The 20,468-nt window shown below is 41.5% G+C and overlaps 1 protein-coding gene across 2 annotated transcripts in view; it reads right to left on the bottom strand.

Annotated features, from left to right (window-relative positions):
* The window catches only part of tbl3 (transducin beta like 3), a 66,914-nt gene continuing 46,446 nt past the window's right edge, over window positions 1–20,468 (bottom strand). For both annotated transcript variants that reach the window (XM_041207315.1, XM_041207314.1), the window contains 5 exons: window positions 19,457–19,560; window positions 9,349–9,420; window positions 7,263–7,421; window positions 3,128–3,218; window positions 1–632 (listed from right to left, as the gene is read on the bottom strand). In XM_041207315.1, the coding sequence (XP_041063249.1) occupies window positions 518–632; window positions 3,128–3,218; window positions 7,263–7,421; window positions 9,349–9,420; window positions 19,457–19,560 (541 nt within the window). In that variant the 3' untranslated portion in view covers window positions 1–517. The remainder of the gene's footprint in view (window positions 633–3,127; window positions 3,219–7,262; window positions 7,422–9,348; window positions 9,421–19,456; window positions 19,561–20,468) is intronic.

Consider the following 20,468-nt stretch of genomic DNA (forward strand, 5'->3'; position numbering starts at 1 on the left):
TTTAGCATTATGGAGGCTTTATTATAAAATTTCAGTTTTAAAATAGAAAATTAAAATGTTCTTTGTTTCTTTTTTGAAGGCAACATTGCTACTTTCACATAAATGAAAAGAATGTGTAACTCAGAATATAATGCGGTTTAAAACTCTAAATGTCATGACATGTGGCTTCAAAGCTAGAATAAATTCAACAAACGTAAATCAATTAACAAAGCAATTTTACAGAATATCCTGAGGATTGCAGCATGTCAGGCACCTGATGCAGCATCAGTTTGTTTTGCCAGATTTGGTTTTCTTTCCGCCACTAGGTTGCCTTTGTTTCATTTTTCTTCCACTTGCCTTTAATATTTGATCATCGGAGCTTCCTTCTTCCGCTGAATCGCTTTCACTCTCTGCTGGAGGCTCCAAATTCTCTTTGAAGTGCTCACAAAGAGGTTGCTGGTGCTTCTGTTTGCTGGTATTTCCTTTGTTTGGTGGACTAGTGACACTGTCACTACCCTCGCCCTTCTCAGACTCCTGGTCACTGGATGCAATCATGTGTTGGCGCAATCACTGCCTTTTTGGCCCCGTTAGCTGCTTTGTCCATTGGAAAGAATGACTCGAGCTCCATTTCTTCAGCTTGCATATCAGAGTCACTAGGAAAAGGCAGTCAGATTTTGTAAGTAACTAGAGTGTACCAATAACTTGATGAAAAGGTTGATCTTTTATAATGGACTCATCTATTTTTGTTAAGATTTAGCATTTTACCAATCTATGTCCTTCTTTCAAACTACTTCCAGGAAAGGGCATTTATTAAACATCAGGGACATTTTTTTTTTCTATTATTTTCTAAATTTTTTTTGTATTTTACCAGTTCTTTCCATCATCTTTGCCTCAAGATCTGGTTTCAACTGAAAGTAATTTTTATTATGTTTATTAGTGCTTTGGGGCCTGAATCCCACAACTCGGTATATTATTCAGTTAAAATCCCAATTTCTAAAATTTATATGTATATAACTTGCATCCCTTATCTTTTTTAAGTTGAAGATAGACAGCAAGGTGTATCAGTGGCAGGACAGGAAATCTCTATTTGAGTGCTACTAAAAAAAGACATTTTGTTGAAGCTTTTTGTCTTGCACTCATCAGGACAATCACAAGCATACCAACGTCAGAGGAAGCAACAACTTTATACTGCATGAGGAAAAAAAGAGTGCAGAATGGATGGCAAATGCACCCTGGCTGGTAGTGGCATTGCCATGGAGAATGTACCAGGCTGTATGTCCCAAAGATTGGCATATCGTATCAACCAGCACGACCCTTCCGCTGTTCACAACGGGCTAGGTACAGGCCGTATTTAACCAGCCTGTGCTTGCAAAGCTCAAAACAGTGTCTAACATTAGATGTAATTCCTCGATTGGACAACATTTGCTAAACAATCCTCAGTGTGGTAAAAATTACACGGATAACCAATTTAATATTGTCAGTCAGTCGCAGTGTGGAGCATTTGCATGCACTGGATGCTACATATATTAATACTCAGGGCCCTTTTCTTTGCAGACAGAAAAAAAACGTTCAAACATTGCACCTGTTTCGGCTAAACAAAATAAGTGATAGCCATTCACCAGTTCATTCTTCAGGGCAATGCCTTGACCAGAGTCAAGCTGTCTGGTTTAAATTTTAAACAATACTTGGCAATTAACTATCATGTCACCATTAACTGGTGCATTCTCCATGGCAACGTGTCTACCAGAGTCCACCTGCCAACCAATCAGCACACTCTTCTCATACAGTATAAAGTTATTGCTTCCCTGACATTGGTATTCTTATGATTGTTCTGATGAGTGCAAGATGAAAAGCTTCAGCAAAATGTCTTTTTTCAGCAGTGCTCAAATCTCTATTTCGCAATACCAGCCAAGTGGTGAGGGTTTCAGCTGCTCAGGGCGAAATCCTCAGCTTCAAGAATTGGCATTGGAGGTTTGGTAACACAATGGTGGGGGTGCAATGGGAACGCAGATCCTGAAGTCTGGCAAGCTAGAGAATGAAATATTGGATTTGGTTTTATTAAAATAACTCTAGTGTCTAACAGTAGCGAGGGAAAGTAAGTGTGTATCAGCCTGATGGCATTATCACCCAGAGGCAGAATGTGAATGAGGAGGTGGATGAAGGACAGATCCTTGGAGAATTGCAGAGGTAATGTTGTGGGCGGGAGGAAGAGAAGCCATTGGAGACATTTTAGTTATGATCAGAAAGGCAAGCAAAAGCAGTCCCAACTCAGTTAGGCAATGGAGGTAAGGTATGGGAGGAGGATGGTGTTGTCAACAATGACAAAGGCTGCAGAGAAGTCAAAGATAGATAATGCACAACAATCAGAGGGTGTCAGCTGCAACTTTGGTCACGGCTGTTCTGGCAAAGACAATAATTGGATGGAGAAGTTCAAATGGGCATTGGGGGGTAGCAACGTATTCAAGGGCTTGGGTAGAAAGGGAGTATGGAGATGGGGGGCACTTGTTTACAAGGACAGATGGTTTGAGGGCCTTTTTTTAAAAAAAGGGGCTGGCCCTGTGATGAGATAAGGTTGAAGTGGGCACATGTAGAGTTGGAAAAGAAACTGGAGGAAGGCAGAGGTTCAAAGTTATGCCATGGCGAAGCCTGGTGGGGTGTGCAGTGGGAGTTTAGTGGGGAAGTAAGGAAAGAAACAAAGACAACTGAGTGGGTGGTCTCAATCTTGGTGACCAAGAAGTCCATAAATTCCTTGCACTTGTTGGAGTCTAAGAGTAAGAAAGTGGCTTGTGAGGTTGTGGAGGGAAATAAAGATAGCCTTTGCTCTCCAGAATGATTCTGGGGTAGTGGGTAGCTTTGGGAGTGGAGAGTGAGGACTGATTGCATTTGATAAGGTCCAGATATTCCTATTCTTTCATAATTTCCTGACCAACTATCTTCATGGCACTAGAATTCTCTCAAACAATTCCAATGAGTTAATCTATAAATAGTTTAAGCTGTGATATGTATCCAATAGAAGTTGAAACTACGCCAAACCACTTCATTTTGCAATTAACTGAATATATCAATTTTGCAATCTACTGCAACACCAAATTAAGGGCACACTATGTCATACCACTCCTCCTTTTAGTTACTTACAGCCTGTACATACCTGGATTTCTCAGTCAGTCTCATATTCTGCCACATGTAATCCAAAAACATGGAGGCTTGGAACAATCTGTTGACCCGCTGGAAATGTCGCTCTAGAAGTATTCAATAAAAGGCAATGAACTTCAGAAATCTAATTACAATGCAAGAAAACCCAGTTCCAGCTACTTGCCAAATTCAATTAAAAGGAAACAGCCAGGTGGAAATGCCTGGTGACACTTCAAACTCAGGGCTTCTCAAACAAGAAATACTGGATGTGCACAGACCAGAGACCAACAAAGGGGAAAGAAAAAGACAAGCACTTTATCTTAAAAATTACATCTGGGATATTTCCTTCAACGAAAAAACACTGATTTTAAAAAATTAAGAATTCCAGATGATTGTGTTTTCTGGGTCCTAGCTGAAGGATAACCAGGAAGTCTTATTTGAACCTGGTGTCATCAGCTTGTGTAATATTTTTGATCAGTTGGTAACAGGAGTCTTTCAACATGGCCCTCTTGCGATCAAGCTAATTGTGCAAATACAATAATGTGATATGAATATTTCTTGACTTGGGGTTAGGGATAGCAAAAAAACCCAAAATGAGACAAGTATAATAAATGCTCTGAGGAACAGAATTATGGAGACGAAGTCCTGCTTTCACATTGAGGATACCCTTCATCGTGTTGTGTGGCACTACCACCATGTTAAATAGGATAGGTTTCAAACAGATCTAGTAACTCAAGACTGGGCATCCGGCCAGTGGGCCATCAGCAGCAGTAGAATTGTACTCAAACACAATCTGTAACCTCATGGCCCAGCACATTCCCCACTCTACCATTACCATTAAGCCAGGGGATCAATCCTAGTTCAAAGAAGAGTTTTAAAAAATTTATTTGCGGGGTGTGGGCTTCGCTGGCTGGGCCAGCATTTATTGCCTATCCCTACTTGACCTTGAGAAGGTGATGGTGAGCTGCCTTCTTGAACTGCTCCTGTCCATATGGTGTAGGTACACCCACAGTGCTGTTAGAAGGGAGTTCCAGAATTTTGACGCAGCGACAGTAAAGGAACAGCGAGATATTTCCAAGTCAGAATGGTAAGTGACTTGGAGGGAAACTTCCAGGTGGTGGTGTTCCCATGAATCTGCTGCCCTTGTCCTTTTGGATGGTAGTGGTTGTGGGTTTGGAAGGTGCTGTCTAAGGATCCTTGGTGAATTCCAACAGTGCATCTTGTAGATGGTACACACTGCTGCTACTGTGCGTCGATGCCAATCAAACGGGCTTTGTCCTAGATGGTGTCAAGCTTTTTGAGTGCTGTGGGAGCTGCACTCATCTAGGCAAGTGAGGAGTATTCCATCACGCTCCTGACTTGTGCCTTGTAGACGGTAGATAGGCTTTGGGGAGTCAGGAGTTGAGTTACTCATCACATGATGCCTAGCCTCTGACCTGCTCTTGTAGCCACAGTATTTATATGGCTAGTCCAGTTCAGATTCTGTTCAATGGTAACCGCTAGGATGTTGATAGTGAGGTATTCAGTGAAGGTAATGCCATTGAGTGTCAAGGGGTGATGGTTAGATTTTTTCTTGTTGGAGATGGTTGTTACCTGGCACTTGTGTGGCACGAATGTTACTTGTCACTCGTCAGCCCAAGCCTGGATGTTGTCCAGGTCTTGTGGCATTTGGACATGGGCTGCTTCAGTATCTGAGTCGTCGCGAATGTGTTGAACATTATGCATTCATTAGCGAACATCCCCACTTCTGATCTTATGATGGAAGAAAGGTCATTGATGAAGCAGCTGAAGATGGTTGGGCTGAGGACACTACCCTGAGGAACTCCTGCTGTGATGTCCTGGAGCGGACATTAACCACAACCACAATAACCACAACTATCTTCCTTTGTGCTAGGTATGACTCCAACCAGTGGAAAGTGAAGGAGGGCATGCCGGAAGCAGCACTAGGCATACCTAAAAATGAGGTGTTAACCTGGTCAAGCTACAAAAGAGGACCAGCTACATGCCAAACAGCATAAGCAGCAAGTGACAGAAAGAGCTAAGCGATCCCACAACCAACAGATCAGATATAAGCTCTGCAGTCCTGCCACATAGAGTCGTGAATGATGGAGGACAATTAAACAACTCACTGAAGGAGGAGGCTCCAAAAATATCCCCATCCTCAATGATGGGGGAACCCAGCACATCAGTGCAAAGTATAAGGCTGAAGCTTTTGCTACAATCTTCAGCCAGAAGTACCGAGTGGATAATCCATTTTGGCCTCCTCCAGGAGGTCCCAGCATCACAGCATCCAGTAGAGCTGCAACACTGGCATCTACCCAGCTATGTGGAAAATTGCCCAGGTATGTTCTGCACACAAAAAGCAGGACAAACCCAACCCAGCCAATTACTGCCCCATCAGTAATGGAAGGGGTCATCCACAGTGCTATCAAGTGTCTCTTGCTTAGCAATAACCTGCTTACTGATGCCCAGTTTGGGTCCCGCCAGGGTCACGTAGCTCCTGCCCTCATTGGTTCAAACATGGACAAAAGAACTGAACTCCCGAGGTGAGGTGAGAGTGACTGCCCTTGACATCAAGGCCGCATTTGACCGAGTGTGGCATCAAGGAGCCCTGGCAAAACTGGAGTCAATGGGAATCAGGGGGAAAACTCTCCACTGGTTAGGGTCAAACCAAGCCCAAAGGAAGATGGCTGTGGTTGTTGGAGGTCAGTCATCTCAGCTCCAGGACATCACTGCAGGAGTTCCTCAGGATAGTGTCCTCGGCCCAACCACCTTCAGCTGCTTCATCATTGACATTCCCTCCATCATAAGGTCAGAAGTGGGGATGTTCGCTAATGATTGCACAATGTTCAGCATCATTTGCAACTCCTCAGGTAGTGAAGCAGTCCATATCCAAGTGCAGCAAGACCTGGATAATATCCAGGCTTGGACTGACTAGTGGCAAGTAACATTCACACCACACAAGTGCTAGGCAATGACCATCTTCAACAAGAGAGAATCTAACCATCGCCCCTTGACGTTTAATGGCATTACCATCACTGAATCTCCTGCTACCAACATCCTGAGGGTTACCATTGACCAGAAACTGAACTGGACCGGCCATATGTATACAGTGGCTACAAGAGCAGGTCAAAGGCTAGGAATCCTGCCATGAATAACTCATCTCCTGACTCCCCAAAGCCTGTCCACCATCTACAAGGCACAAGTCAGGAGTGTGATGGAACACTCCCCAGTTGCCTGAATGAGTGCAGTTCCCACAACAATCAAGAAACTTGACACCGCCCAGGACAAAGCAGCCTGCTTGATTGGCACCACATTCACAAACATGCATACCCTCCACCACATTCATACAATGGCAGCAACGTGTACCATCTACAAGGTGCACTGCAGGAAATCACCAAAGCATCTTAGGTAGCATTTTCCAATCCCATGACCACTGCCATCTAGAAGGACAAGGGCAGCAGACACATGGAAACACCATCATCTGGAAGTTCCCCTCCAAGTCACTCACCTTACTGATATGGAAATATATCACCGTTCCTTCACTGTCACTGGGTCAAAATCCTGGAACTCCCTCCCTAACAGCACTCTAGGTGTACCTACACCTCTGGGACTGCAGCAGTTCAAGGCAGCAGCTCACCATCACCTTCTCAAGGCCAAATAGGGATGGGCAATAAATGCTGACCTAGCCAGCGAAGCCCACGTCCTGTGAATGAATTAAAAAAAAGATTCTAAACATTAACTCTGTTTCTCTCTCCACAGATGCCGCCAGACCTGCTGAGTTTTTCCAGCATTTCTTGTTTGTATTTATAATAAAATGCTGGGTGTTCTTCCTCTTGATTCCCTTCCTGTGACCTTGCTGGAAAGGTTCACAAGCTGGAATTGGGTAAGAACAGGGTTTGGCTTACATGCTATGTCCTACGCCCCCTTGACAATTGAATGCCTTACTAGCATTCACCAGCTAAGTTCACACACTTGAGCAACGTGGCACTGAAGGTGAGAAAGAAGAAATGAACTGCAGAAAATATGCACATTTTATAAATCATGTCGTGCTTCAACCAAGTAATAATGAAGAGTGCGCACATTTGATAGAATAAGTACGTTTAAGAAAACCAAAATGAAATAAATCAATTAGACAATAGTCTAATTACCAGTATAGGGGATTAATCCCTCTACAGCAGCCTTGATCCCATTGTACTGAAGAAGTTGCTCAGGAGCTTCGTTTCGTAGCAGGATCTGGACAATAGATTGAGCTTCATGACAGTTTTTAGAGTTTGTGTTCCACATGATGCAGAACTTTAACACAGACTCTAAGGAAAATAAAACAAATGAATCAAAGTCATTTTTTAATGCAGTCTTCTTACGAACTGTAGCCTTTTGGGACTTTTGCTGAGAATATAGATTTAAAGAAGAATGATTGTGCAACAAATAACATAGGCATATCAGAAGATGTAGCAAAAGGCAGTGGTCTGGCATTTCTGATGGGCTTCACCTTTTGTTCCAAGCACAAAGCTAGTCAAATCAGCTCGGGGACTGCAGAATCTCGAGCACAAATTATATTCACCGTGAATTGAGTGCCTACGATCTTTTCTGTTGGTTTAAAAAACATTGCGCTTGAAGCTAACCCTACCCACTAAACTGACTAAACCAACCAATCAAATCAATCATCACTGTGAGTTTCCACCAACTGCAACAGCTTGCCCGTCTTCTGGGAGCTCTTAAAATTAAGCTTCTTTTTAGGCGCAAGGACACCATGACAGTTTTAAAAGCTTTTAAGTATTATCTTTGATTTCCAAAAAAAGTGAATACTGTACACTATTCTAATTAGTAAATGGCTCTAGATAGTTTCTTTTAGAATCAATTTCACTTATTTAAAATCATGGGTGATGGACTAGACATTGATTAAAATTGCTTGTTTTGCTGTGATAAAGCCACTTTCAGCTAACAGCATCAGGTTAACACTCTTTTAAAATGCTGCCCGAATGCATTGGTTCATGGAAGATGTTACCTTTGGCAACATGCAAATTAGCTTGAGCTGAAACCTCAACAAAAAAAAAACCTTCTGGAAACTAGTGTAATTTAGAGCACAATTTCCTCACTTCTGAACACCAATACCCTCGGGACAAAGGCCATTAAATTCCATTAGAATTTAAGATTACTTTCTGTAGCTTTGGATTGCAATAGTTCAAGGAGACAGTTCACCAACACCTTCTCAAGGGCAATTAGGGATAGGCAATAAATGCTGGCCTTGCCAGCGACACCCACATCCCATAAAGGAATAAAATAAAATTAGCTTATAGTAATGTGTACATAAAGCTGCGGAGGAGCCAAAGGATTTAGGTGTATCTCTCAATAAGAAATTTTAAGAAACAATAAGAAACGATTTGTCTCTCTCAGGATGATGTTACATATCCCACATTGAACTCTGGCTCACTCACTCAGTGTCTTTGCAACCTTCTTGTAATTTGCATTTGTTTTAATTTTATATCTACTACAACTCCAACCTTTTCAACAAGAAATACCTATAACACAAGGGAGAGGCAGTGGCATTGTCACTGGACTAGTAACCCAGAAGACCCAGGGTGATGCTCTGGGGGCCTGCGTTCAAATCCCACCAAGGCAGATGGTGGAATTAAAAGTCTAATGATGACCATGAAACCATTGTCAATTGTTGTTAAACCCATCTGGTTCACTAATGAAGGGTAAGTAAATCTGCCTTCTTTGCCTGGTATGGCTGACATTACTCCAGATTGACTCCAGACAGTTAAATGCCCTCTGAAATGGCCTAGCAAGCCACTCAGTTGAATCAGACCACTACAAAGTCTATAATGAGATCGGATAGACCACTTGGGATTAACTTAGGAAATCATTATCACCGGAAATGACAGCCTGTCGACCCTGCAAAGTCCTCCTTATTAACATCTGGGGGCTTGTGCCAAAATTGGGAGAGTTGTCTCACAGACTAGCCCTCCTTAGACAGCACATTCCAAACCCACAACCTCCCCTTCAAGCCACTCACCAACCTGACTTGGAAATATATTGCCGTTTCTTCACTGTCATTGGGTCAAAATCCTGTAACTCCCTCCCTAACAGCATTCTGGGTGTACTTACACCACATGGACTGCAGTGGTTCAAGGCGGCGGATCACCACCACATTCTCAAGGGCAATTAAGGATGGGCAATAAATGCTGGCTTAGCCAGTGACGCCCACATCCCATGAATGAATAAACAATGTACCTTTTTGATCTTGTCGCAGCTTTAGCATTGTTGATTCCAGCCGTTCTTGTCCATTAGATTCACCAAGAATTGCTATGAAAAAAGAGAAATAATTACTTCATATTAATATACTGAAAACATTCTGCATGCAGAATTTAAGAGAGGATTTATTTTATTCCTGTGAAACTAGGCTTGATGCTGTGGTAATTTCCAGTGTTAATTAGCAAGCCAAAGAGAGGCATGATGGCATCAAAGCTGATTATTTTTACAAGTAGCTTTGAAACAACAGAAGTACCAAGGATGACACTAAGTTGAAATAGCTAGTCATTAATAAGAATCTTAAGAGATCAAAAAAAGATTCTGCCCTGTTGATTCTAATAGTCAACCAATTTGGCTTAGTTCATTAATAACAGGCATAGTATTGTTCCACAAGTCTAAGGGTAGGCTCAATTCAAAGTCCCTGCTAATTGACAACTCACCAGAACAAACTTTTGATCTATCAATCTTAAAGGAATTCACTTGCTGTTTCACAAAATCTGAAACACAGAGTGGACAACTGGGCCCGAGCAGCCTGTATCAGGAAGTAAAGGCCAGCTAACTTTGATATAGCTTGCTTGAAAATGGTCATTGTCTGGAGGGTCAGCAAGCTCTATTTGTACATGAGCTGAGCAGTATAGGAGATTAACAAAACAAAATTTTGTTCATTCTTGGATTTTACACAAGGTCTGTCAATTTATTGGTTTGTAATTGCATCATCACTCCACAATGCTTTTCAGTTTACTTTCTGTAAAACCAGGAGAGAGATACCACAGTAAATTTATATAGCAAGGGCTTATTTACAATCCTTGGTTCACACAATCATTGAGCTAGACATTGTTCAATAAACAATGCACTCTGGATTATGCAGGGTCCCTAAAATTGATTACAAGAATGACCGGCACAGCCAAACCCAAGCAAACACTTGAAAATTGTGATGCCTGATTAACAGAACTTTTTTTAAAAAAATCAGACTAAATTTTCATCTTTTAGCCAGCTTTGTAAGTATTTTCTACTTCAGGTCAATGAAGTGTATGTACTGTGATGATAAAACAACAGTGGTACGCTTTAATTGTCATAGTAACCCAACCTTGCTAACTTACTCATCCCTTCTACACATCTGATTCACATGGCCCATTAACTTAAATTGGACATAGTAATAATGATCTAAGAAAACATTAAGTAAACTGCAAATGAAGAAACCATATGATAGGAATAATGAACTGAGCAATTATACACCAAATTTTTTTGCCAAGCCAGCAATCAATATAAAGGAATGTGCCTGCTCAAAAATGACCATTATGGGCCAGAAAGGCCCACTGTTTAGGAAATATCATTGGGCCAACTTTAGACTTGTGCCCAAATTAGGCCAGAAGCTGTGTCAGGAGGCCCAAACCATTTCTGGGGCCGGCAAAGCTGCGAAGCATCCCAGTGTTGCTCACAATTTTGAGCAGGTGGGAAATCGGCTGGCTCCCACCAGGACTCAGTTGCCCTACCTCCAACCTTCCTTTCCTCAAGTCCTTGAACATGTCGCCTCTTAAATCTATTCCCATGAGTAAGGCTGGGGAGGTTGGGGAAGAGGAGATAACCCTGGTTCAGTATGAGATGACAGCAGTCCACAGTATTTTAGTGAAGCCATTTGGAGGACTCCTGTTCCTTCTCACCAGATTAAAAATAAATGTTGAGGTCTTTTTCTTGAATTGCTCAAGAACTGGTTGAAATGGGTACAGCGAGGCTGACTCGCACGCCTCTCATTTGCATCTGAATATTGCGATAAGGGTTCTAAAGTTGCCTTGAACTCTGATTCACGCAGTTAAGCAGCCTGCCACCTGGTGCAGCTAAGTGTTCTGCTTGAAAATTGCATCAGGCAGACTTTGGACAGCAATGGGACAGCCAAGGTGCATCATCCCAATCTTCAACTGCCAGCACCCACCCGTTTCTCAGATGAGAAATGGGCAGCCTAAAGTTGAAAAGCACCTCCATATCTCCTAATATCTCTTAACATGATAAAACAATGGCTGCTGAGGCAGCACTCCTGACACACGAATCACTGTTAAATACCACAATAAATAGTCCGAAGACAGAATGAATAAATTGGGATTGATTGCACTTGTATACTTTTAATAATTGGCAAAAGAAGCAAAAGTGATATGAGAAGAAACATTTTCACGCAACGAGTGGTTAAGGTCTAGAATGCACTGCCTGAGAATGTGATGGAGGCAGGTTCAATTGAAGCATGGAGAAGAGAATTAGGACTGCTATCTGAAAAGGAAGAATTACAGAGTTATGGGGAGAATGGCACTAAGGGAATTGCTCATTCAGAAGTGATGTAGACAAGATGGGCCGAATGGCCTCCTTCTGCTCTGTAACTATTCTGTGACTAACAAGCGATTTTCCTCTACTATCTTACTCTTCCACTTGTATTAGTCTAAGTGCATTAGGCATGATGAAAGTGAAAAAACTCAAGGAACATGCAGACAAAAATGGCAGGCAGGAAAAAAGATTAGCTGCTCCATCAAATTTGTCCCCATACTCTTGATGCCTGCAGCATCATGACTACGTGCTTCTTTCCCCACAACCTGCAGTCATGTAATTGCCTGGGAAAGGCAAAAAAAGAAGGAAGCTTGGAGGACTGATAATCCTCTGAGCCATCAGGAGGAATGCTAATCCACCCTCAAATTGACCTGTAATCTATCCACACCATGGACCCTCCCAAAGATTTTTCTACACAACTGGCATTCAATGTCGCAACATGAGCAAAATGGTGATGAGATTGGTCATAAAATGTGCAGTGCCAACCTAGTGAACCAAACGTAATGGATTGATCACACACACACACACACACACACACACACACACACACACAGTCTTGATCTTTATTATCAAACAGCATGAAGATAAAGCTAATCATTTCAGATTGCTAATCCACAAGGGGATGAGACTTAGTTATTCCAGGCATTTCAATTAAGGCTGACTGTTCCATGATCACGGCATACTGAAGGAAATAGCTGAGACCATGAATAATGCCATAATAACTGGCATTCCAAACTAAATTGGTACCTCCTAAATAATATAAGCAAACACAAGTTGCTGACTTCCCCAGCTTGAACAGATGCTGAAGCATCAATCTTACACAACGGGAAGATGGAGCATGAGAAGTAATTGGGGAAAGATTCATGTGGATTCCTTATTTAACAAAGGATTAAAATCAAAACTGGCAATTATCGATCAGCATATTTAACCTCAGCAGCAGGAGATTATAAATGAAATTGCAGTTCATAGTATCCCTCTTGTTCTCAAATACCATGGAATCTTTATTTCTGTCTGAGAGGTAAGACGGACTGTTGTTTAATGTATCCCCTGAAAGTTAACAGATTCAGTCAAGAAATTCAATCAAGTGTTAGACTAGATTATGTTCTTCAGTGTCTGAAATTGGGCTTGAACCCATGACATGCCAACTCAGAGCTCAGAAAGTGATACCAATGAGTCAGAGCTACACTCACTCAAGACTGCTGCAAGCTTTCAGCCTCCAACATGTACTGGTTTACCCTCAATCTCAATAGGAAATGGTTGGAGGACTGATACTGGCTACATTGCCAGTAGCCAGGATCATCCTAGACACAACACACCCAGGATTTCCGGTGCAAATCCTTTAAAGTCACAAGTTTAGATTGTTTCAACACTCCCTCCACCCCATCACGTTTTAAACTAAATTGGTACCTCCTAAAGAACACAAGCAAACACAAGTTGCTGACTCCCCCAGCTTGAACAGATACTGAAGCATCAATCTTACACAACCATCACTACCCCCTCTAATACTCTCCCATCATCTCAAGGCTCTCAATTCCCTCTAACGCTAAACTCCACATACTATTGTTAAATAATAATAAGCATTATTCCGAGGACTATTACTAATCATTGGGAATTATGATGAAATCAATTTTGTCTGTGTTTTCTGTAAGTCAGCAGTTGTGGAGACTGACAGTTGACTGGAGATTGAGGCATTTAAAGCACCAAATGTTACAAGGGTAATATATTCGATTCTGCCTACAAACAGGGTCAGGACCCTGTTGGGGCTTTTAATGGGTCACACAGATCGGTTCAAGGGTCAGTGAACAGTAGTTAATCAAAGAGTTAGTCAGGAGCAGTTGAAGAAGAAGGTGGCTCGAGCCATCCAGTTTAAGTGCTATTGTTAGTGCTGAGGTGCTCAGAGAAGCCCCAGGAGCCATTTGGTGTTTCCATGCAGTTGGGGCTGAGAAGGTGGTGGATGGTCGCTGGCTCTGTGCATTTGTGGCTAGGGGAAGCCCTGGGGCACTTATCAGCTCAATACAGCTGAAAGGAAACTGTTGGCTAGAGACCTGGCAGTTGGACAAAGAAAAAGCCTGTAAGCAATGATGAAGTTGGCAGTTGGCCTGTGGGTAGTGGGGCTCTGCTCAGAGCAGTCAGAGAGCTGGAATTGTGCCGGGGATTAGATGCTGGAGTGCAGCTTTGTGAACTCAGTGGGATGTGGTATCAGAAGAGACTGAGCAATTACAAGGTGAGCAGTCATTGGGAAAGCCCGAGGGAAATCAAAAGCTATATCCTCAAAAGAAAGGAGCTGAAATCTCTTGTGAGGAAGATAGAGTATTTTTTTAAAAAAGGATTTTGTGACTCAGTGATTGCTCACATTCTGAATGGATTGTTGAGAAATTTGTGGGATCTGTCTTGGGTGTGTCTGCCATTTAAAATGCAATTTGTAGTGTGTTCGACCTCAGTTTGCCTGTTAATTCATAAGAACATAAGAAATAGATGTAGGAGTAGGCCATTTGGCCCCTCAAGCCTGCCCCACCATTCAATAAGATCACGGCTGATCTGCCCCAGGTCTCAACTCCTCTTTTGTGCTAGCTCCTTATATCCCTCAACTCCCTGATATTTCAAAAATCTATCTACCTCCTCGCTAAGCATTTTCAGTGATCTACCCTCCACAACTGTCTGGGGTAGACAATTCCAGACATTCACTGCCCTCAGAGAAGAAATTCCTTCGCATCTCAGTTTTAAATGAGTGTCCCCTTATTCTGTAACTATGTCCCTAGTTTGAGATTCTCCTACTAGTGGAAACATCTTCTCAATGTCTACCCTGTCAAGCCCCCTCAGGATCTTGTACATTTCAACAAGATCACCCTTCATTCTTCTAAACTCTAATGAATAAAAGCCATTCTTGATAAATCAACCCCTTCATCTCAGGAATCAGCCTAGTGAATCTCTTGAATTGTCTCCAATGCCAGTATATCCTTTCTTAAATATGGGGACCAAAACAGTACACAGTACTCCTGGTGCAGCCTCACCAACACCCTGTACAGTTGTAACAAGTCTTCCCTATTTTTAAACTCCAACCACCTCACAATACAGGCCAAAATTCCACTTGCCTTCTTAACTACTTGCTGCACCTGCATGCTAACTTTTTGTGTTTCATGCACAAGAACACCCAGATCCTTCTATGCTGCACTTTTTTTGGAGTCTCTATCCATTTAAATAATAGTCTGCCTTTGATTCTTCATACTAAAGTGCATGACCTCACACTTTCCTACATTAAACTCCATCTGCCAAGTTTTCGCCCACTCAATCTATCCATATCCCCTTGCAAATTCCTTATGTCCTCATCACAACATGCCTTCCCACCTATTTTTGTATCATCAGCAGAATTAGATACATTACACTCTGTCTCTCCTCCAAGTCATTAATATAGATAGTAAATAATTGAGGCCCTAGGGCTGATTCTTGTGACATTCCACTAGTTATATCTTTCTAAGCTGAAAAAGGCCCATTAATCCCGACTCTCTGTCTTCTGTGTGTTAACCAATCTCAATCCATGCTACTACATTACCCGCAATACCGTGAACTCCAATCTTGTGCAATAACCTTTTATGAGGCAACTTATCAAATGCCTTCTGGAAATCCAAATACACTACATCTACCAGTTCCCCTTTATCAACTCTGCTTGTTATATCCTCAAAAAACTCTTGCAAATTTGTCAAACATGATTTCCCTTTCACAAAACCATGTTAACTCTGTTTGATTGCGTTAAGCTTTTCTAAATGTCCTATTTCTTCCTTAATAATGGACCCTAGCATTTTCCCAATGACCGATGTTAGGCTGACTGGCCTAGGTTCCTGCTTTTTGTCTCCGTCCCTTCTTGAACAGGGGCGTCACATTAGCAGTTTTCCAATCCACTGGGGCCCTCCCAGAATCCAGTGAGATCTGGAATATTTTGACCAATGCCTCCACTATCTCTGCAGCCACTTCCTTTAAAATTATATAAAAACAAAAAGCTGCAGATGCTGGAAATCCAAAACAAAACAGAATTACCTGGAAAAACTCAGCAGGTCTGGCAGCATCAGCACAGAAGAAAAGAGTTGACGTTTCGAGTCCTCATGACCCTTCAACAGAACTGATCTGTTGAAGGGTCATGAGGACTCGAAACGTCAACTCTTTTCTTCTCTGCCGATGCTGCCAGACCTGCTGAGTTTTTCCAGGTAATTCTGTTTTTGTTTTCCTTTAAAATCATGTTTACCTCATGCTAATTCTGGATGTTAGAGTACAAGATAGATATAGCGTTGATTGTTCGGTTTGCTGACCGTTGCATTGTAAAAGTTTCTTCTGTTTACTTAAAAGTTGTAGAATCATGTGGCTTTATTCTCTTAGTAAGAACCTGGGATTTCAATTTTTGTCTACTTCAAACAAATCATAACCACATTTGGGGGTACAGAGGTCATGAATGACAAACCTGATTCAGATTCCTGACATTAATAGAATGTTAAAGAAGGGAGATTCAGTATATCTTTTACTTTTTTTTGATTTATTTGCTCATGGGATTGAGAGCATCGTTGGCTAGGCCAGCACTTATTGCCCATCCTCTTGAGGAGATGGTGATAAGCTGCTTTCTTCACACACTGCAGTCTGGTGTAGGTACACCCACAGTGCTGTTAGGGAGTCCCAGGAATTTGACCCAGCAACAGTGAAGGAACGGCAATATAGTTCCAAGTCAGGGTGGTGTGTGGCAAGGAGGAGAACCTCCAGGTGGTGGTGTTCCCATGTGCCTACTGTTGTCCTTCCAGAGGTTAGAGGTCGCAGGTTTGGAAGGTGCTGTCGAAGCTTGGATTTCTAAAAAGCTTTTGACAAAATTTGACTTGAAGGACTGTGAGCTAAAAATAACTCCAATTGTGCCAAGGATGATATTGAGATGGATTACAAACTAACTAGCTAAAGTCAGTTTTAATGGGGCTGTTTCCCAATGGAGTCCAGTTACTAGTACGGGTCCCCTTAAGTTTATTGAAGGCCTAGAGCAGGGAATAAGTGGTACAATTATTAAACTGGAGTAGAGTTAGATACAAGAATTTAATACTTGCAACTGGATTTAGACAACTTGGATTGGTGGGTCAAAGATTGCCAAATGTTCTCCAATAAGACAAGTGTGTAATTATACATATAGATGTGCAGCATCAATAGTACAGGATGGGTAAAAGCAAGAGGAACAAAGAGACTCGTTAGTGTTCATAACTACTCTGTAAAAATTTGAATGCAGTGTCAGGAGGCAGTATCTAAAGTAAACAGGGCTCTGGAAACTAATGGCATAAAACCAGAGCCACAATAACATGCAAAACTTTGATAAGATCTCAATTAGAGTATTTCGTAAGTGTTTGATCCCCCCATCTTGGAGGTTCAGAGAAAGCCATCGAGGACAATCCCTGGTCTATGTGCATTTAGCTTTATTGATATGATAACGGCAATTAGAATATCACAAGATGATTAGGCAAAGTCGACACTTTTATGAAGTGGAAATAGTGTTTGACAAATAAACATGAGTTTTTTGACAATGCACTGAGCAAGGTAGACAAAGGGAAACCAGTGGATGCAGTATATTTGGATTCCTAAAAGACATTCGATAAGTTGCCAGCCACATGAAAGGTTGATATATGAAATATGGTTTCATGGGGTTGGGGGTGATTATAATAGCATGGTTTGAGGACTGAATAATGGCCAGAAATGTTTAGGTCATTTTCAAGTGAGCAGGTTGCAATTAGTAGAATGCCTCAAGGATCAATGCATGGGCTTCAGCTACCTGCAATCTAGATCATTGACTTAGATGAGGGAACGGATGTAATGCATTCAAATTTGCTGACGATACAAAGCTAATAAAGTAAGCTCTGAGGGGGATGCATAGAGACTGCATAGATATAGGAAGGTTAATGGAGTGGGCAAGAAAGTGACAAATAGAGCATAATATTGGGAAATGTGAAATTATCACTTTGTTAGGAACAGAAAACTTAAAGTAGAATATTTTTCAAAAGATGAGAGATTTGGAAACGTTAGTATGCAGAGGGATTTGGGGGTCCTTGTACACAAATCAAAGGAATTAACATGCAGATACAGTAAGCAATCAGGAAGGCAAATGGTGTGTTAGACTTTGTTGCAAGTGGCTTGGAGTATAAGGGCAGAATATTCTGCCCGCTGGGCCCGACCCAATCTCTGGCGGGGGGGAGATGATCCCTGCTGCCTTTTTACGTGGGAGAGCCAATTAAGGGCCACCCGGTGGGAAGCACTATGCAAAATTCTGCCCTAAGAGTAAGGAAGTCTTGCTAGAATTATATTGGACTTTGGTGAGACCACATCTGGAGTATTTTGTACAGTTTTGGTCTCCTTAATTAAAAAAGGATATAATTGTACTAGAAGCAGTTCAGAGGTTTACTTGACTTGTTGCTGTGATGAAAGGGTTATTTATGAGGTAAGGTTGGAGAAGTAGGGCCTGTATCTACTGGAATTTAGAAGAATGAGAGGTGATCTTATTGAAAAATATAGGATTCTGAGGGAGCTTGACAGGGTGGATGCTGAAAAGATGTTTCCCCTTATGGGAGAGGCTAGAACTAGGGAACACTGTTTCAAAATAAGGGACCTCCCATTTAAAGAGGAGATGAGGAGAAATTTTCTCTTTGAGTGTCATTGGTCTGTGGAATTCTCTTCCCCAGACAGCAGTTGAGGCAGCATCATTGAATATATTTAAGGCTGAGTTAGATAGATTCTTGGCTGTCAAAGGAGTCAAAGGATATAGGGAGTAGACAGGAAAGTGGAATTGAGGCCACAATTAGATCAGCCACAATCTCATCAGATGGCAGAGAACGTTCAAGAGGCCGAATGGCCTGTTCCTAATTTGTATGTATGTATGCATGTTTGTATTTTGGTTAATAACCAAGGATTTGGGGCTTCCTTGCATTTGTCTGATCATATATATTTGAGGGCTTGGAGTGGAATTTTGAGCAGAGGTATCCTGGACTAGCTGGAGGTCCCTATCTTTTTATTGGCACTCCCAGGTGGTGGATGGGAATGGGGAAGGAAATTTTTCAGACATGGGGATGAGTCCTGGAAGATGTAAGTGAGGACATATAGACCTGATGGCATTTTCATCCACAGTAATATAAATTGTAAAAAAATCTCATGGCACTCTTTGAAACAAAAAGAAAAGAGAGTTTGCATCCTGGCCAACACTCAACCCTAAACCAATACAACCAAAACTGATCATTTACCTCTGATGCTATGCACAAATTGACCAAATAATTTGTTTACATAATAGTAATATCACTTCAAAAGTAATTAATTAGTCATGAAGCAATTTGGGGCACTGAGGATGTAAAGGGCTTCTGCAGGTTCTGGAGCATGGTTCCTCTTTTGGCTTTTCCCATGTTACATGGGGGTCACCAGAATTCTGGCTCATCACCTTCATATCAACCATAATTTTTGAAATTGAGTGGTTTTACAGCTAGTTGCCCTTTCTGCTACCAACCCTCCTCATTTATTTGGGCTGGGACCAGCACCGATACACAATGGCTTGTCTGCACCATTGGCTGGGTTCTTTGGTAGTCAACAAGTCCTGGAGTGGAAATTGAACCCTGGGCCTTCTGGCTCAGAGGCAGGAGAATTATCTATGGAACCTCAAGCACCCCATACAAGTTCTGCAGCGTATCTTGCTTATAAAAACATTACTGGTTATATCAGCTCTTTTGCAGGACAGAGTTGTGCAAAACAAGTAAAACACAAAAGTGCAATAGTATTATCAGTTTACCTTTAATCACTGTAAGCACAGTTTGGGGTTGGTCCAAAGAAATTGCCAATCCTAAAGCCTTCACATATTTCTTCTCATGCAATAAATTAGATAATTCTTGATGCCTTAAAATAGAAAGATCATTTTTATCAATAACAAGCAAGATTGTTTAAGCCTTGTGAACATTACTGATTAAAAGGCAGGGTGAAAAAAAAACATACATTGTGTCTTGCTATTAAAAAGGTCACCCTTCACATATGTTCATCCAAACAATTGTCATCAACGCAAACACAAAAGTACCAACAGTTCACACTCAAGTTTTTAGTTCTTCCTCCCTCTAGCGATGAAAAGAAAGTCTCTATTTCTGTAATAATTAAAGCAAACCTATCATTCTTATTCACTTATGGATGGAAGAACAGGTGAACATATGAAAGACCTCTTTGTCACTCTTAGTTTCTCAGATTGCGATAGTATTCACTATGGATTTTACAAGTTTAAGGGGACATCTCATTCTGAGCAAAAATTGCTTTAAAACAACAGCTGGGTAATCAGAATTTTTTTAAAAATGTCACGACTCAAATCAACTACGAGAGTGCCTCAATTACCAACAATGGAGAAAATATTTATTCTGCATGCAGACAAACAAGTTAAAAAAAACTTAGTCTCTTTGGCTTAATAACATTGCTCCTCCCTTGTCAAACCAAATGGTGATTATAGCTTGAGGAGTCACTGCATTCTGAATGGAAACACAGCGAATAATCTTTGGAAAGTTAAGCATTAGGATTCAAATCATCATGTGACAATGTGGAAGTATGTTGACATGACAATTACACGCAAGGAAGGCCACTTGGTCCAAATTAATTCATTCACTAGATAGCCCAATTATTTCTAAACTGCTTCCACTGTCTTCAACTCCACTGCATACAGGAGCACAGAATACAAAAGCAAGAGAACAATGTTCAACTTACGCAGGATCTTTAGATCAAGCATTATATATAGTTTTGGGTGCCCGATTAGAGGAAGCTGACAAAAG

This window comes from Carcharodon carcharias, chromosome 15 (assembly GCF_017639515.1).
Source record: "Carcharodon carcharias isolate sCarCar2 chromosome 15, sCarCar2.pri, whole genome shotgun sequence".
NCBI lineage: Eukaryota > Metazoa > Chordata > Chondrichthyes > Lamniformes > Lamnidae > Carcharodon > Carcharodon carcharias.